The sequence below is a fragment of the Hippocampus bargibanti genome, linkage group LG10 (assembly GCF_051943395.1).
Source record: "Hippocampus bargibanti isolate YZ-2025 linkage group LG10, ASM5194339v1, whole genome shotgun sequence".
NCBI classification, from domain to species: Eukaryota; Metazoa; Chordata; class Actinopteri; order Syngnathiformes; family Syngnathidae; genus Hippocampus; species Hippocampus bargibanti.
The window spans coordinates 3,338,434-3,355,889 of NC_142743.1; the positions used below are offsets into that span (position 1 = coordinate 3,338,434).

Sequence of the window (17,456 nt, forward strand, 5' to 3'; positions counted from 1 at the left end):
TTTTATGGAACGGTTTTGCACATTTACAGTATACAGTTGACATTTTTATTTTGCTATGCTTAGAATATCTTGAATTTCTATCCTTTCACCTCACCACCCCATCCCCTTTCAAATTGCTGCTGTGGACTGCAAATTTTCCCATTGTGGGACGAATAAAGGTTTTCTGATTCTAATTCTGATTACTTCCGGTTTGAGTGAACGGTGGCTGCGGCTGCTCACCCACAGAAAAAAACTATCCTGTGAATGTAAAGTGCTTTTGAGAGTTTTGAAAAGCACTTAATTATTATTATTATTATTATTATTATTATTATTATTATTATTATTATTATTATTATTATTATTATTATTATTATTATTAATTGACAAGCGCCTTTCAAAGCACCCAAACGACACTTGCCAATCAAAAAGAGTATTTGCTGCTGGGGCCACTTTTCGTGTTTTCGCCTGTGCCAAAAATGGCGACGGAGAATTCTATGAATGTTGGAGAAGTGATTGAAATGTCAATATAGACGCGCATTGATGAAATTGTGTCGCTTGCGAATGTTTCTTGTCAGAAAACGCCAGCGGCGCCTTTCACGTGATTGATTTTCATCGATTTTTTTTCCCTGAACGGAACGGGTGCCGTGGGGACGTTGAGTTGTTGTGTCCACCAGGGGGCAACGGCGATTAGTGGCACCGGTCGCTCTCGCCGTAGAAGGTCAGTCGAAGAAGACCTCGGCTCGGCTTCGCTCGTCGTCGTCAGTACAACAACAACAACAACAACAACCAAAGTGGAACTTGTCGAACTTCCTTGGGACGAGTTCATCTTGTGGAAAACTTCTGTGGGTTGCGAACGGCCAACGTCGACCAAGTGAGTCGCCTGCTTGTCGCCGCTTCGTCCAAGCTCGTAAGCCCGAAACGAAAAGCGCCGAGTGTGTGTGTGTGTGTGGGGGGGGGGGGGGGGGGGGGGTCAGAACAACGGCCACCAAAGAAAACAGGTCTTTTCCAGGCTTTTTTTAATTTGTCTTGCCGTTTAACTCCCCGCCGCGCTCCCGGAACTTTGGCGGCGCTCCCGGAACTTTGGCGGCCTTCCGAACGTTAGCTTAGCATCGTCTGAAGCACCTTTTCCGCAGACGGACTCGTTTCCGCTGCCACGAGCGGACAAATGCGACCCATTCCGGCCACGGAGGTGCAACGTGATCGTTTGGAAGTTTGTCATCGTGAGTCGTTACATTGCCAAAGTCAATTGATCGACGGTAAAAACCGATTCGAACGACTTTGGGTTTCTGGTCCAGTGGCAACTGCCGCCATCGTTGATGTTGAACTGGACAACCGACACTATTTTTTCTTTCCTAACTGACATGAGAAAAACGTTTTATCTCATCTAAAAACCCAAAACATGCAGGTTAATATTTTTAGTCAAACGCAAAAAAAAACAATAAAATAACTGAAAGTTGTCCAAAACTGCCACTAATGATCTCAAAACTGGAGAGATTCAGAAAGTCCTGCCCCCATATACGTGACGTCACATTGGGACCCTTCTGGGCGAATCCACATACATAAATTGTGTAGTTTTAAGGCTTATTTAGTCGAAAATTATGTTTTATGGGGACCTGGGAACAGATTATTCTCATTTTAATGGTTTCTTATGGCAAACTAATGTTTGGAAGACACACTTTTTGCCTTACATACACTTTCTGGGAACCAATTAAGTTCATAAGCTGAGGTATCACTGTATTTTGTTTAGTTTTAAGGCTTATTTTGAAGAAAATTATGTTTTATAGGGACCTGGAACGGATTATTCTCGTTTTAATGGTTTCTTATGGGAAATGAATGTTTGGAAGTCACACTTTTCACCTTACACACACTTTCTGGGAACCAATTAAGTTCGTAAGTTGAGGTATCACTGTTTATGTGGTGGAATCTTTGTAAAATGCGGTCAGTAGAAGTCATTTTAAGTGATTTTACAAATTATGGACGCGACTTGTCGAGAGGTGTCGGTTGTCCTTTAAAGCGACCGGCCAGCAGTGGGCCTGCGGTGGGCCAGCGCAGCATCACCTGCCCGCCCGCCTCTCCAACTTTATGTGAATGAAGCCCCTCTCCCCGCTAGCCCGCTTAGGTGTTCCTGTGACCCGTTGGTCGCCGTCTGCCATGAGCGGCGGGCGATCGTCGGCGTGACTGGCGGAGAATGGCGGCGGAGTTGTTTGCCGGCAAGACGCTTCTTCCGTCCGCCTCGGACCAGCAGGAGGAGCAACAGCAGCTGCAGCAGCGGCGGCGGCCGGAGCAAGAGCAGCAGTGCCAGCACCACCGCGACCCGCCAGGCCCGAGCAACAACAACGTCTCCAGGCAGGCCGGCTGCACCTGGCAGGGCCTGTACCCGACCATCCGTGAGAGGTGGGTTCCCCTCCCCCCCAAAAAAAAATTAGTTTTGCAGGTGACATCCGATTTACGACCACCCGTACTTACAACAGCCAGACCCATTTTTTTTATTCTACGACAGGCACCGCAACGCGCAAACAGCCGGCAACCCGTACTCCAATTTTGGCTAGCCAGCATGTCACACACTCACACAGCAATCTACTGCGTGACTACACTCAATACAGTAGTGCAGATACCGTCTCCTGTAGTACTGTACACTGCTTTTTTTCTTTTGGCGCCCGCCTGAGTCCGAGTGTGTGTGTCGGGCGACCTCTTCTGGCCGTTGCAGGTACAGTTATACAGTCATAAAAATCAATAATATGAAATATAAAATGATAAAAATGAGTGATTATTAGCTCACTCTTAGCTAGCCAGCTAGCTTTCTATCTATTTGAGTTACTTCCGGGTTGAGAGATTATTAGCTAACTCTTAGCTAGCTTCCTATCTATTTGAGTTACTTCCGGGTTGAGTGGACGCTGGCGCGTGTGGCTGCCGCTGCCCACCCACAGAAAAACTGATCCTGTTACTGTAAAGTGACCTTGAGAGTTTTGAAAGGCGCTTACAAATGAAATGATTATTATATTATTATAACATTCATAAATGAACTGTACAGGAAACAGTTTTGTATACATTACAGGTATAGCTATACAGTCATAAAAATTGATACGTCTGTATAAGCTCTCAGTCGTACAGGAATGATCCATCGATGAAAAGGTTTCTTCAGCCGTCATCTGTACTTCTTTGAAGGTGTCGGACGTTTCGCTTCTTATCCAAGAAACTTCATCAGCAAACTAAAGTCTTATTGGGAGTTTAGGCCCTATATATATATATCCCTACTGTCCAGACGTGGCGGTGCCGGACTCTGCTATGATAGGTCCCTGCTCTCAGGTTGGGGGGAGCAGAGGACTACTCCCTGCAGCTGCACTGATTGGTTCTAACGACTGGCCTGATTGCCCCACTTTCACCGGTATCACCTCATCAGTATTCCTAATCCTATGTTGCCTAAGCAGGCTATTGTACGAACGATCCAAATTGAACCTCACCCCACCAAACCGATTTAATGAAGGATTTAGTTGTTTTACGAAAATCGCTTCTTTTACTCCCCTTTCAAACTATCTATGTTCTTTTGCTAAGATTTTAACCTCATTGTCGTCAAATGAGTGGTTGCTAGCTTTTAGGTGCATATGGACTGCCGATTGAGGCCCACTAGTATTATCCCTGATATCTACCGAAATAAAAATTGATAATACAAAATATAAAATGATAAAAACGACACTCAGTGATCAAATGTATAAATGAAGTGTAAACAGTTTGGTATGTAATAGTATTCAATAGAAAACGTTGCTTAAAAACAACAGATTGACATCGTCGACTATCCTGTTCTATAAACCTTGCGTCGGCCATTTTGAATGGATTTCGACTTACGACCATTTGACTTGCGACCGTTTTGTCGGAAGGCAACCCGCTCGTAACTCGGATGTTACCTGTATATTGTTGTAAGCGTCACGTCGGCCATTTTGAATGGATTTCGACATACGACCGTTTGACTTGCAACCGTTTTGTCGGAAGGCAACCCGCTCGTAACTCGGATGTTACCTGTATATTGTTGTAAGCGTCACGTCGGCCATTTTGAATGGATTTCGACATACGACCGTTTGACTTGCAACCGTTTTGTCGGAAGGCAACCCGCTCGTAACCTGTATTTTTTTGGGAGAATGCAGGAACTCCGTCATGTTCAACAATGACATGATGGCGGACGTCTACTTTGTGGTGGGACCGCCAGGTGGGACGCAGCGAGTTCCAGGCCACAAGGTAAAACTGCGTTCCACCACGGATGAGTCAGGAGGCCGTTGGGCGCGGGACTGAAAAGCCGACGGGTTCTTTGTGCAGTACGTCCTGGCGGTGGGCAGCTCGGTGTTCCACGCCATGTTCTACGGCGAGCTGGCCGAGGATCGGGACGAGATCCGCATCCCCGACGTGGAGCCGCCGTCCTTCCTCGCCATGCTCAAGTGAGTGCCAGCTCCCCGATGGCGGCGTACGTGCATAGAAAACAGTGACAACTTTATTGATAGTTCAAAGGCAGATTGTAGACTCCAGAGAAAAGACAAGCAAGGGAAGCAGCTATTAATGAAGTTTCTAGTGCGTCTGCCTGCATCTGTTGCAATAATAATTATAATACATGACATTTTAAGCGCCTTTCAAAGCTCTCAATGACACTTTACAGTCACAGACAAGAATAGGTACTATAATAATATCACAACTTCCAAGATGTACAACCCAGAGCTCCCTGAGACACTTTATGCAAAAAGCTATCCATTCCATCAAGCCATCAATGACCATCACAAAGGTCAATAAAATGATTATTATACAGTACAGTTTATTTGTTTAATTATAATACCATAGCACATTTATTATACATAAAATAAGGTCTATTTGGTGGTTTTAAGACTTATTTAGTATACAATTATGTTTTATGGGGACCTGGGAACGGATTATTCTCATTGTAATAGTTTCCTATGGGAAATTAATGTTTTGAATACACACTTTTCACCTTACTCTTTCTGGGAACCAATTAAGTTTGTAAGCCAAGGTATCACTGAATTTCATTTGTAGTGTTTTCATTCTTGCCTTAAACTGCCATTATCAATTTTGCTCATATGCTACACAGCTAGCTATTTGCTATCTATTAGCTATCTGGCTAGCTAGCTAACACATAGCTAATAGAATAATATTTGCTATCTATTAGCTATCTGGCTAGCTAACACATAGCTAATAGATAGCTAGCTAGATAGCCAGAGAGCTAATGGATAGCTAGGGAGATAGCTAGCTAGAGAGCTCGTGAGATAACCACCCAGATAGCTAATAGATAGCAAACAGCTAGCTAGATACATATGCTACCTAGCTAGCGGCAGCCCACGCGCCAGCGTTCACTAAACCCGGAAGTAACTCAAATAGATAGAAAGCCAATAGGTAGCTAGCTAGATAGCAAACAGCTAGCTAGATACATATGCTACCTAGCTAGGTATTTAGCTGACTAGCTGGCTACCTATTGGCTATCTGTTAGATGGCTACCTAGCAATTTGCTATTTATAAGATGACTGGCTGGCTATCTAGCTAGCTATCCATTAGCTATGTGTTAGCTAGCTATCCATAGCTGTCTGGCTAGCTAGCTTTCTATCTATTTGAGTTACTTCCGCGTTTAGTGAACGCTGGCGCGTGGGGCTGCCGCTGCTCACCCGCAGAAAAACATCCAACCTTGAGACTCTAAAGGTTCAAAACCTTGAGTTTTGAACGGCGCTTCAAAATGAAATGGATTTGTAAGAGCCCCGCCCCCTGCCGCCCCGGCAGGTACATCTACTGCGACGAGATCGACCTGTGCGCCGACACGGTCCTGGCCACGCTGTACGCGGCCAAAAAGTACATGGTGCCACACCTGGCCCGGGCCTGCGTCAACTTCCTGGAGACCAGCCTAAGCGCCAAGAACGCCTGCGTGCTCCTGTCACAGAGCTGCCTGTTTGAGGAGCCCGAGCTGACGCAGCGCTGCTGGGAGGTGATCGACGCCCAGGCTGAGCTGGCGCTGCGCTCGGAGGGCTTCTGCGACATCGACGCTCACACGCTGGAGAGCATCCTGCGCCGCGAGACGCTCAACGCCAAGGAGATGGCCGTCTTTGAGGCGGCGCTGGGCTGGGCCGAGGCCGAGTGCCAGCGCCGGGACCTGCGGCCCACGGTGGAGAACAAGCGGCTGGTGTTGGGCAAGGTAAGGCGGGTGTGGTCCAAAGGGGGCGGCGTCGGGCCGACCGACGTGGCCCAAAAGCGGCGGCGTCGAGCTGACGCGGCCCAAAAGGGGCGACGTCCAGCCGGCCGATATGGTCCAAAGGGGGCGGCGTCCGGCCGACGTGGCCCAAAAGCGGTGGCGTTGAGCTGACGTGGCCCAAAAGGGGCGGCGTCGGGCCGACCGACGTGGCCCAAAAGCGGCGGCGTCGAGCTGACGTGGCCCAAAAGGGGCGACGTCCAGCCGGCCGATGTGGTCCAAAGGGGGCGGCGTCGGGCCGACCGACGTGGCCCAAAAGCGGCGGCGTCGGGCCGACCGACGTGGCCCAAAAGGGCCGGCGTCCGTCCAACCAACGTCTCTCCATGCGTCCAGGCCATCTACCTGATCCGCATCCCCGCCATGGCCCTGGAGGACTTTGCCAACGGGGCGGCCCAGTCGGGCCTGCTGACACTCAACGAGACCAACGACATCTTCCTGTGGTACACGGCAGCCAACAAGCCCGAGCTGCTGTTCTGCAGCCAGCCCCGGCGGGGCCTGGCGCCGCAGCGCTGCCACCGCTTCCAGTCCTGCGCCTACCGCAGCAACCAGTGGCGCTACCGCGGCCGCTGCGACAGCATCCAGTTCGCCGTGGACAAGCGGGTCTTCGTGGCCGGCCTGGGCCTGTACGGCTCCAGCTGCGGCTCGGCAGAGTACGGCGCCAGGATGGAGCTGAAGCGGCAGGGCGCCGCCGTGGCCCAGCGGGCCGTCAAGTACTTCTCCGACGGCTCCAGCTCCACCTTCGCCGTGTGGTTCGAGCACCCGGTGCAGATCGAGCCCGACGCCTTCTACACGGCCAGCGTGGTTCTGGACGGCAACGAGCTAAGCTACTTTGGTCAGGAGGGCATGACCGAGGTGCAGTGCGGCAAGGTCACCTTCCAGTTCCAGTGCTCCTCCGACAGCACCAACGGCACCGGCGTGCAAGGGGGGCAGATCCCAGAGCTCATCTTTTACGCCTGACCGGGCCCGAAGGGGGACGACCGAGCCCGACTTTGACTCGAACCCGATGAGCCACGATTTTCCCAGCCTACTGGAGCGAGCTGGCCCGGAAAGTGGACCATTCGCACCCACGCGTCATTTTTTTTTTTTAATTGGGGGCGCTCAAACGACGGACAGGATCCTCGGGACTTGGCTCCCGGATCCAAAAGGTAGAAACGGGCCAAGTCCAACAGCATCGGCGGCCCCTTTCTGGCCCCGAAAAACCACTCGGACACTCTCTTGCCTTAAAAACTTCTCACGGTCGTTTTGCTGAATGTGCGCAATGCTGCACATTCCTCTTCCTCCCCTCCCCCACCAAAATAAAATCATTTGCTAGCGTGTGTCATTTGTATGTTTATTGGCGCGGAAATCGGCCTGTTTTTTGGCTGCGAAAAGGGCCCGTTTTTGCTCGATAAAAAGGGCCCGTTTTTGGGCTACGAAAAGGGCCCGTTTTTGGGCTATGAAAAGGGCCTGTTTTTGGGCTACGAAAATGGCCCGTTTTTGGGCCACGCCCTCAAAGCGGTTTGTCTTTCTTGCGCGCTTGGAAGTCGCGCGTCTTGCTCTTGACGGACTTGACCAGCAAGGACAAGCCGGCGTCTGGCAGGGTGCCCCCGCGGGGCGGCTCGGCGGCGTTTGTGTCGTCGCGATTGAGCATCGCCTCCTCTCTGCGCCGCCGCTTCTCGTCCAGGATGCTCTGCGTGGCCCGCGTGCGCTTGTAGCTGGGGTGCGACGGGTCCACATTGAAGAGGTGGGACGTGAAGATGGCCTGGAAGCGAGGGTCCGATACGTCCACCTGAAAGCGGGAGAGCGCCGCCGTCATGGCAAAGGCGGCCCAAGGTGGACCCGACGCCGGCGGCCGCCGCTGAACTCTGACCTGGAAGTGGTCCTCGGGGGGTTCCCCGCCGTTCTTCATCATCTTTTTCTTCTTCTTGGCGCTCAGGTTCTGCTGCTCCACCAACTTGTCGTAGTTGAAATGTTGACGCCCATCGTCCTCGTCGTCCACCAGCAGCGACATCTCGGCCTGAGCGGCGGGCGCAAGCGGGTGAGACGTGCAAAAAACGCGGGTGCGTACATACGTACGCGCGATACCTCATGTCGTTGTTGTTGCGCGTTCTGGTGTCCCTCGCGACTCTTCTTTTTCTTCTTGCTGTCCGGTTCCCGTCGCAGGAACGGCTCCTCGAGGTCCTCAGACTCGGGTGCCTGCTCGTCGCTCAGGTGGCCGTCCTGCAGGCGCACCAATAATTAATAATAATAATAACAATAATACATTTCATTTTTAAGCACCTTTCAAAACTCTCAAGGTCACTTAACAGTCACTGTTAGATGTTTTTTTTTTTGCGTCACCAGCGTTCACTCAAACCGGAAGTAACTCAAATAGATAGCAAGCCAGATAGCTAATAGCTAGCGAATACATAGTCAGCCAACTAGATAGTGAATAGATAGCTAGCCAGATAGCTAATAGCAGTGTTTGAAATAACACTTGTGGGAGGTACTTCCTGAAATTAAAAAAAAAAACCTTTATACTTGTTAACAATGAGTTTTTTTGCGATTAGTCGTGTTATTGTGTTTCAAGTTGTGAAAAAAGGGACAGGCAACTTTATGGCTGGGCAGGCAACTTTTCAGAGTTGTCTGCCCGGGTATCCGCTAACTTTTTGTCATGAGTTTCAGACACTGCTAATAGAGAGCAAATGATAATAATATAATAAATATAAATACATTTCCTTTTGAAGCGCCTCTCAAAACCCTCATGAACAATTAATAGTCACTGTTAGCTGGTTTTCTGCGGGTGAGCAGCAGCAGCCACATGCGCCAGTGTTCCCTCAACCAGGAAGTAACTCAAATAGATAGAAAGCTGGCTAGCTAGCTAATCCATAGCTAGGCAGACAGCTAGCTAGATAGCCAGACAGCTAATGGATAGCTAGCGAGATAGCCACCCAGCTAGCCAGATAGCAAATAGCTAGCTAGGTAGCATATTTATCTAGCTGCTTGCTATCCATTTGCTATCTGGCTACCTATTGGCTGTTAGTTTGCTATCTAGCTACTTGCTAGATAGCTGACTGGCTGGCTACCTATTAGCTATCTGTTAGCTGGCTATCTATCTAGCTAGCTGTTTGCTATCCATTAGCTATCTAGCTGACTGGCTGGCTATGTAGCTGGCTACCTGTTAGCTATCTATTAGCTAGCTGGCTTTCTATCTATTTGAGTTAGTTCCAGGATGAGCGAACACTGGCGCGTGTGGCTGCCGCCGCTGACCCACAGAAAAACTGATCCTGTGACTGTATTGTGACCTTGAGAGTTTTGAAAGGTGCTTCAAAATAAAAATTATGAGCAAAATTGATAATGGTAGTTTAAGGCAAGAAAAAAACACTACAAATACAGTGATAGCTTGGCTGACGAACTTAATTGTTCCCAGAAAGCGTGTGTAAGGCGAAAAGTGTGTATTCCAAACATTAATTTCCCTTGGGAAACCATTAAAATGAGAATAATCCGTTCCCAGGTCCCGCATAAAACAATTTTCTACTAAATCAGCATTAAAACTCCACAAAATACATTGATACCTCAGCTCACGAACTTAATTGGTTCCCACAGTGTGTGTAAGACGAAACGTGTGTATTCCAAACATTAATTTCCCATAGGAAACCATTAAAATGAGAATAATCAATTCCCAGGTCCCCATAAACATCATTTTCTACTAAATAAGCCTTAAAGGACAACCAACGTCACTTTTTGTTTTTTAACTGACATCAGAAAAACGTTTTATAGCATCTAAAATAACCAAAACACACAGTATGATTTTTAGTCAAATGCAAAACACCAATAAAAATGACTTAGTGTCCAAAATCTGCAAAAAAAATTGATCTGCGAATTGGGCATTTTCAGAAAGTCCCGCCCCCAGTTTGTGACGTCACGCCAAGACATCTTGCATTGCTAGTGAATCAAAACAATGGCTTCAGATTTGGAGAATATGCTTTCTTGTTAAACCTCCAGTGATGAATATGATTCAAATAGTTCTGAAGAGGAAAGCATACATGTTTGCAATAGATTAAATAATTTATTTGTGCCATTTTGAGGCAACATTGGGGGGAAATCTCTCACCCCAAAAAAAGAGGCACAAAATGGCGACCTCCTGTGGCCACCTCCGTTTCCACAGGCTGATAAATTCCTTATATGGCACTTGGACGCCCTCTTCTGGCGGCTTTTGGGTGTAACACCAAGTCCCCAGACCAAACAAGGACAGCAAAATACATTGACGTGAAGGGCCGCTATAATGGGTCTTTCTTACAAATTATGGACACAACTTGTCCGGAGACGTCGGTTGTCCTTTAAAACGACACAAAATATACCTTATTTTATGTATAAGAAATGTGCTATGATATTATAATTAAAGAAAAATTGTACGATATAATAAAGTGGTTTTATTAACCTTTGTGATGGCTGTTGATGGCATGTATAGCTTTTTGCATAAAGTTTCTCAAGACCAGAAACCGCTGGCCGGTCGGCGGCGCTCACCTGCAGGCGGCGCTCTTTGTTGCGAATCTTCTTGGCCTTCTTCTGGTCTCGCTTCTTCTGCAGAAAGTCCTCCCAGGGTGTGAGGCGCTGTTCCTGCTCCTGCTTCTTCTTCACCAGTTGCTCCGTGGCCTCCTTCAGGCCTGGAGGCCCAAAGCTCGCCGTCACGCTTTTGGGCCAAAAGGAGTTTTTGCTACTTTTGACCTACCGGGCACCCAGGTGACCTCCATCTCCATCTGTTGCTCGTCGCCGCACCGCCGCTCGCCGCGCTGGCGCAGGAGTTGCCGGTACTTGTCCAGCTGATCCTGGTTCTTGGCCTGGTTCTCCTCCTCTGGCTCGTCGGACTCGCCCTCGCTGGATGCCGACGAGGCCGACGCCAGGTAGGCCTCAAAGTCCATGTCCAGGAGTTCGTCTTTGTTGAACTTCCTGTGGAGGGCGCTCACCCGCTCAGGGTCTGTCTCGTCCCAGGTTAGCTCCACCTGAGCGGTGGACGGTGGCGGCGGTCATTTCCGTGGCCCTGACTACCCTCCCTCACCCCTTGACTACCTTGGAGGTGCCGCTGGCCGCCGAAGTGAAGACTTTGGGCGCATACGTAGCCAAGTTGACGTCGGTGGCCACGTCCCGGGGGGGCTCCTCGAACTTCATGTCGTCTGGGATGAACCTGAGAGGGGGTTCCAGACGCCAACAAGGTCACCGGCGTGTGGGACGGGGGCGCCGCCGACCCACCTTAGGTCCAGGATGGAGCAGCTGCTCTCGTACTCCAAGCCGTCGCACTCCTGGTAGATTTTGGCGGCGGTGGCGGGCGAGTCGCACTCAGCCACGGCGTAGAAGTACTTGAGCCGCTTGAACTGGTAGTCGCGCATCTTCTCCCGGTAGGTCCTGCCCACACAACACCCGCGCTAAACCGCGCTAGCTCGCTTTCCGTTGCGTCGACGACTAAGCCGGAGGATCACCTGTCGCCGTTGGCGCCGTCCTCGGAATCATCCGGCGCGGCGTTCCTGAGCTCCGGCGGGGCCTGGGACTCCTCCAGTTTCAGCCTCTCCTTGCCAAACTCCGAGGGGAAAATCTGCGGACGCCGACAAATCCTAGCGGTCAACTCGCCAGAAGGGGAGGAGCCAAAAGCAGCCGGGCCCGCCCTACCTAGCTGGCTATGTTTGCAATCCACCTGGCCATATATTTTCTATCTATTAGCTGGCTACCTAGCTGGCTAGCCATTTGCTATCGAGCTAGCTACCTATCTACTTGCTATTAGCTAGCTACCTAGCTGGCTAGCCATTTGCTGTCTATTTGCTATTAGCTAGCTACCTAGTTGGCTATCTACCTAGCTGGCTATCTATTAGCTAGCTCCCTTTCTATCTATATGAGTTACTTCTGGGTTGAGTGAACGCTGGCGTGTGTGGCTGGCTGCCGCTGCTCACCCGCAGAAAACCCGATTTAGTGACTGTAAAGTGACCATGAGAGTTTTGAAAGGCGCTTAGAAATGAAATGGATTATTATTATTATAATTATGACTACCTTGACGGACAGCACGGCGCCCCCTTCGGGCTTGAAGGAGTTGAGCGTGGCCAGCAGGTCTTTGGCCTTCAGGCGGTCCCAGTCCACGTTGCAGATGGCCAGCCGGCGCCAAACCTGCGCCAGGCGGCGGCGGCTTCAGATGGGGAAGGGGGCGGGGCAGGATGGACAGCGGCGGGGAGGGGGGCGTGTCTTACCTGCTCACTGCGTACGGCGTCCTTGCAGAGTTCGCCCCACTCGTGCTGGATCTCATCCTCAAGATCCTCAAGCTCCTCCTCCTCCTCGTCGTCGTCCGAGCTGGTCTCCACGTTGCCTTTGCCGCGAGCCAAGTCCGGACCGCTGTCGTCCGAACCAGCCTGGCTTTCACTGTCTTGGTCGTCTGGGGGGGACGGGTCGAAAACCGTCTCGTCTGGACCACATCCATCGCCTTCGGGGATCTGGTAGAAGCGTCGCAGGTCCTCGGCGGCGTTGTGGCGGACGGGGCGTCCCCGCTTGTCCACCGCGCACTTGACATGGAAGCGCTCGTCGTGGAACATGGACGTGAAGCGCTCGTCGATGGCGACCTTTCGCTGGCGGTCGGGCATCTCCCAAAATCGGGGGTCCCGGCGGACCCGCAAGAAGCGTCCATCATCTTCTTCTTTTGGGCTCTTTTCAGATGACATGGCGGTCGCTTCCGGGCTGCTTTTGCTTAACGGCTCTTTCGCGGGTGCTCGCTTGATCCAAAGTTGGAGGTTGGGGTCAAAATAGGGCGCTCAACCCCGCTTTGGGACGGCCTCGCTTTACTTCCAAAGATCCAAATCCTCGGAAACGGGATTCGCGGCAGCCATCTACTAAGGAAGCGACAAAAATTTTCAATAATAATTCATCACACATTTTCTAATACCATATTAAACTAGAAAAAAAGTGTGTATTCCAAACATTAATTTCCCATCGGAAACCATTAAAATGAGAATAATCCGTTCTCAAGTCCCCATAAAACATAATTTCTTACTAAATAAGCTTTAAAACTACACAAAATACAGTGATACCTCGGCGTACAAACTTAATTGGTTGCCACAAAGTGTGTGTAAGGCGAAAAGTGCATCTTCCAAACATTAATTTCCCATAAGAAACCATTAAAATGAGAATAATCCGTTCCCAGGTCCTCATAAAACATCATTTCTTACTTAATAAGCCTTAAAACTACACAAAATACAGTGATACCTCGGCGTACAAACTTAATTGGTTGCCAGAAAGTGTGTGTAAGGCGAAAAGTGCATCTTCCAAACATTAATTTCCCATAAAACACCATTAAAATGAGAATAATCCGTTCTCAAGTCCCCATAAAACATAATTTCTTACTAAACAAGATTTAAAACTATACAAAATACAGTGATACCTTGGTTTACTAACTTAATTGGTTCCCAGAAAGTGTGTGTGTAAGGCGAAAAGTGTGTTTTCCAAACATTAATTTCCCATAATAATTAAAATGAGAATAATCCGTTCCTGGGTCCCCATAAAACATCATTTCTTACTAAATAAGCCTTAAAACTACACAAAATACAATGATACCTCGGCGTACAAACTTAATTGGTTGCCAAAAAGTGTGTGTAAGGCGAAAAGTGCATCTTCCAAACATTAATTTCCCATAAGAAACCATTAAAATGAGAGTAATCCGTTCCCAGGTCCTCATAAAACATCATTTCTTACTTAATAAGCCTTAAAACTACACAAAATACAGTGATACCTCGGCGTACAAACTTAATTGGTTGCCAGAAAGTGTGTGTAAGGCGAAAAGTGCATCTTCCAAACATTAATTTCCCATAAGAAACCATTAAAATGAGAGTAATCCGTTCCCAGGTCCCCATAAAACATACTTTCTTACTGAATAACCCTTAAAATGACACAAAATACAGTGATACCTCGGCGTACAAACTTAATTGGTTGCCAGAAAGTGTGTGTAAGGCGAAAAGTGCATCTTCCAAACATTAATTTCCCATAAGAAACCATTAAAATGAGAATAATCCGTTCCCAGGTCCTCATAAAACATCATTTCTTATTAATAAGCCTTAAAACTACACAAAATACAGTGATACCTCGGCGTACAAACTTAATTGGTTGCCAAAAAGTGTGTGTAAGGCGAAAAGTGCATCTTCCAAACATTAATTTCCCATAAGAAACCATTAAAATGAGAATAATCCGTTCCCAGGTCCTCATAAAACATCATTTCTTATTAATAAGCCTTAAAACTACACAAAATACAGTGATACCTCGGCGTACAAACTTAATTGGTTGCCAAAAAGTGTGTGTAAGGCGAAAAGTGCATCTTCCAAACATTAATTTCCCATAAGAAACCATTAAAATGAGAGTAATCCGTTCCCAGGTCCCCATAAAACATACTTTCTTACTGAATAACCCTTAAAATGACACAAAATACAGTGATACCTCGGCTTACGAACTTAATTGGTTCCCAGAAAGTGTGTGTATGGTGAAAAGTGTGTCTTACAAACAATTTCTCATAAGAAACCCTTAAAATGAGAATAATCCGTTCTCAAGTCCCCATAAAACATAATTTCTTACTAAATAAGCTTTAAAACTACACAAAATACAGTGATACCTTGGTTTACTAACTTAATTGGTTCCCAGAAAGTGTGTGTGTAAGGCGAAAAGTGTGTTTTCCAAACATTAATTTCCCATAAGAAATAATTAAAATGAGAATAATCCGTTCCTGGGTCCCCATAAAACATCATTTCTTACTAAATAAGCCTTAAAACTACACAAAATACAATGATACCTCGGCGTACAAACTTAATTGGTTGCCAAAAAGTGTGTGTAAGGCGAAAAGTGCATCTTCCAAACATTAATTTCCCATAAGAAACCATTAAAATGAGAGTAATCCGTTCCCAGGTCCCCATAAAACATAATTTCTTACTAAATAAGCTTTAAAACTACACAAAATACAGTGATACCTTGGCTTACTAACTTAATTGGTTCCCAGAAAGTGTGTGTGTAAGGCGAAAAGTGTGTTTTCCAAACATTAATTTCCCATAAGAAACCATTAAAATGAGAGTAATCCGTTCCCAGGTCCCCATAAAACATACTTTCTTACTGAATAACCCTTAAAATGACACAAAATACAGTGATACCTTGGCTTACTAACTTAATTGGTTCCCAGAAAGTGTGTGTGTAAGGCGAAAAGTGTGTTTTCCAAACATTAATTTCCCATAAGAAATAATTAAAATGAGAATAATCTGTTCCTGGTTCCCCATAAAACATCATTTCTTACTAAATAAGCCTTAAAACTCCACAAAGTACAATGATACCTCAACATATGAACTTTGGGCAGCTACTCCCCTCAGGCAGGCGCTACCGATCCATGCGCACCAAATCCAGCAGACATTTAAACAGCTTCTTAAAATGAGAATAATCCGTTTCCATGTCCCCACAAAACAACTACAGTTTTTAAAGGTGAGTAAGTAAGTAAGAGTAAGTATTTTTTATAACTCATATACGTGGTACAATATATATTTTTCTCCATAACTGCCAAGTCTCAAACAAAAAGAAGCATTAGCATATATATAATTCTGGAGCTCGCAATTTTATTTCCTAGTATTCAGTAAAATGAAAATCTGTGACAGAGAAAATCCCCTCATTTCGAAAATTAAAAATGCCATTATTTCCTTATTATTGACCATAGAACAATAATCTATACATCATTTGAAAGCTATTTATATGGGTGAATCCACATACATAAAATAAGGTGTATTTTGTGAAGTGTTAAGGCTTATTTAGTCGATAATAAGGAAATAATGGAATTTTTAATTTTCGAAATATGAGGGGATTTTCTGCCTGTAATTACAGTTAAAACAATGAAAATCTGTGACTGAGTTCTTTATTACAGTTTAAACTACCATAACTTTCTTAACTTGTGGCAGATCTTAACAAGTAAGGTACCAGATTTTCATCAGAAATCAAAAATGGCTGTCACTGAATACTAGGAAAGAAAATTGCGAGCTCCAGAATTCTATATGCTAATGCTTCTTTTTGTTTGAGACCTGGCAGTGATTGAGAAAAATATATATTGTACCACCTCTATGAGTTATAAAAAAAATACAACTTACTCACCTTTAAAAACTGTAGTGTTAGCAAAAAGAGTGTAAACTTCTATCCATTGTCCCGTTTCTCGTTGTAGTACAGTATTTGGACATTTCAAGAACCAGCCTGGAGGGAAACAAGTGTAATACGTCATCATAAACTGCATATCTTGGAAAATCCCACCAAAAACCATAAAGTACTTCACAAAAATGCAATGATATACGACTGCGAGTACAGTGTGCGCTCGGTTCACTGGACAGAAACAATCGCGGTGGAATATAGGTCACTTCCGGGTTGAGTGACGCCGGCGCGTGTGGCTGCCGCTGCTCACCCGCAGAAAAAAATATCCTGTGACTGTAAAATGTCCTTGAGAGTTTTGAAAGGCGCTTATAAATTAAATGTATTATTATTACTGTAACGTACCTACATCTACCGGTGTCACGGAACAATGAGTGGATCCGCGTCCATCTCCGGTTTGTCCAAATCCAAATGTGCCTGTTCCGGGTGGGGGGCTGCAAACGAAGCAAACGCGCAACGGTGAAACTTTTCGACTCGGCTTGCAGCTTAATTGGAACCCCCCCCCTAAAAAAACTAAAAAATGTTTTACTTGGACTGGCTCAAGATGAGGTTTCTCGCATGTGTGAAACTGTTGTCGCGGTGGTGCCGATTCGACACAAAATGGCGGCGAGTAACGAAAAAAAACGAAAACAAACCCAACAAAGACAAAAAAAATGTCTGTGTGTGTGCGGAAAATACAACCCGGAAAAACATCAAGATCGTATTAAGGTTGAAAGACTTACCGTCAAAGATTTGGGAACGCGAAAGCTGCGTGATGAGAACGCGTGCTTCCCAGCGTGCAACGCGATGCCACACTTCCGGGTGACGACTACGGAAAGCGAAAAAGAACCAAAGGCGCCAGTGACGCAGCGCACTTGTCGCGCACATTTAGCCGGGGAGCCGGCTCTCTAAGGAGAGCCGGAATTCTTATCAATAGGGCAAATCAAGCCATATAAATACAAATATTTTATATAGTGTATTTTTTACATGAGTAAAACACATAATTTTACATGATATTTAGGAGTGCCGATTACCATTTTGTGTTTGGGAGCCTTTTACTGAGTGAGTTGCTTGTTCTGTAGCTACACAGGGACATATGTCTTCTTGTGCCGGTCCCAAGCCC

At 46.8% G+C, this 17,456-nt stretch overlaps 2 protein-coding genes across 15 annotated transcripts; one reads left to right on the forward strand and one right to left on the reverse strand.

The window, feature by feature from the left end:
• Positions 1–688: 688 nt before the first annotated feature.
• On the forward strand, positions 689–7,524 carry LOC148892123 (BTB/POZ domain-containing protein 3-like). 2 transcript variants are annotated; one of them, XM_089005723.1, is made up of 6 exons: positions 689–850; positions 2,090–2,373; positions 4,119–4,209; positions 4,288–4,406; positions 5,746–6,154; positions 6,542–7,524. In XM_089005723.1, the coding sequence occupies exons 2-6, from the start codon at positions 2,168–2,170 to the stop codon at positions 7,163–7,165; spliced, it is 1,449 nt and encodes a 482-aa protein (XP_088861849.1). In that variant the 5' UTR covers positions 689–850; positions 2,090–2,167; the 3' UTR covers positions 7,166–7,524. The 2 variants fall into 2 exon arrangements, with proteins under 2 accessions (XP_088861849.1, XP_088861848.1); XM_089005722.1 differs by having other exon boundaries at positions 691–886.
• Positions 7,522–17,170, reverse strand: esf1 (ESF1 nucleolar pre-rRNA processing protein). 13 transcript variants are annotated; one of them, XM_089005713.1, is made up of 13 exons: positions 17,077–17,170; positions 16,884–16,922; positions 16,704–16,788; positions 12,400–13,029; positions 12,206–12,319; positions 11,644–11,756; positions 11,417–11,569; positions 11,237–11,351; positions 10,899–11,169; positions 10,694–10,833; positions 8,273–8,407; positions 8,058–8,204; positions 7,522–7,976 (listed from the first exon to the last, which is right to left on the reverse strand). In XM_089005713.1, the coding sequence occupies exons 4-13, from the start codon at positions 12,862–12,864 to the stop codon at positions 7,698–7,700; spliced, it is 1,932 nt and encodes a 643-aa protein (XP_088861839.1). In that variant the 5' UTR covers positions 12,865–13,029; positions 16,704–16,788; positions 16,884–16,922; positions 17,077–17,170; the 3' UTR covers positions 7,522–7,697. The 13 variants fall into 13 exon arrangements, with proteins under 13 accessions (XP_088861839.1, XP_088861838.1, XP_088861835.1 ...); XM_089005712.1 differs by having other exon boundaries at positions 12,400–13,032; XM_089005709.1 differs by having other exon boundaries at positions 16,700–16,788.
• Between the last annotated feature and the right edge of the window lie 286 nt (positions 17,171–17,456).

Coding starts and splice junctions, on each gene's coding strand:
- esf1 (XM_089005713.1), bottom strand. CDS start 12,864: ATGTCATCTGAAAAGAGCCCAAAAGAAGAAGATGATGGACGCTTCTTG. Junction 12,320..12,399: donor ACGCCGTACGCAGTGAGCAG/GTAAGACACGCC, acceptor CGCCTGGCGCAG/GTTTGGCGCCGGCTGGCCAT. Junction 11,352..11,416: donor TGCTCCATCCTGGACCTAAG/GTGGGTCGGCGG, acceptor ACCCCCTCTCAG/GTTCATCCCAGACGACATGA.
- LOC148892123 (XM_089005723.1), top strand. CDS start 2,168: ATGGCGGCGGAGTTGTTTGCCGGCAAGACGCTTCTTCCGTCCGCCTCG. Junction 4,407..5,745: donor TCCTTCCTCGCCATGCTCAA/GTGAGTGCCAGC, acceptor CCGCCCCGGCAG/GTACATCTACTGCGACGAGA. Junction 6,155..6,541: donor AGCGGCTGGTGTTGGGCAAG/GTAAGGCGGGTG, acceptor CCATGCGTCCAG/GCCATCTACCTGATCCGCAT.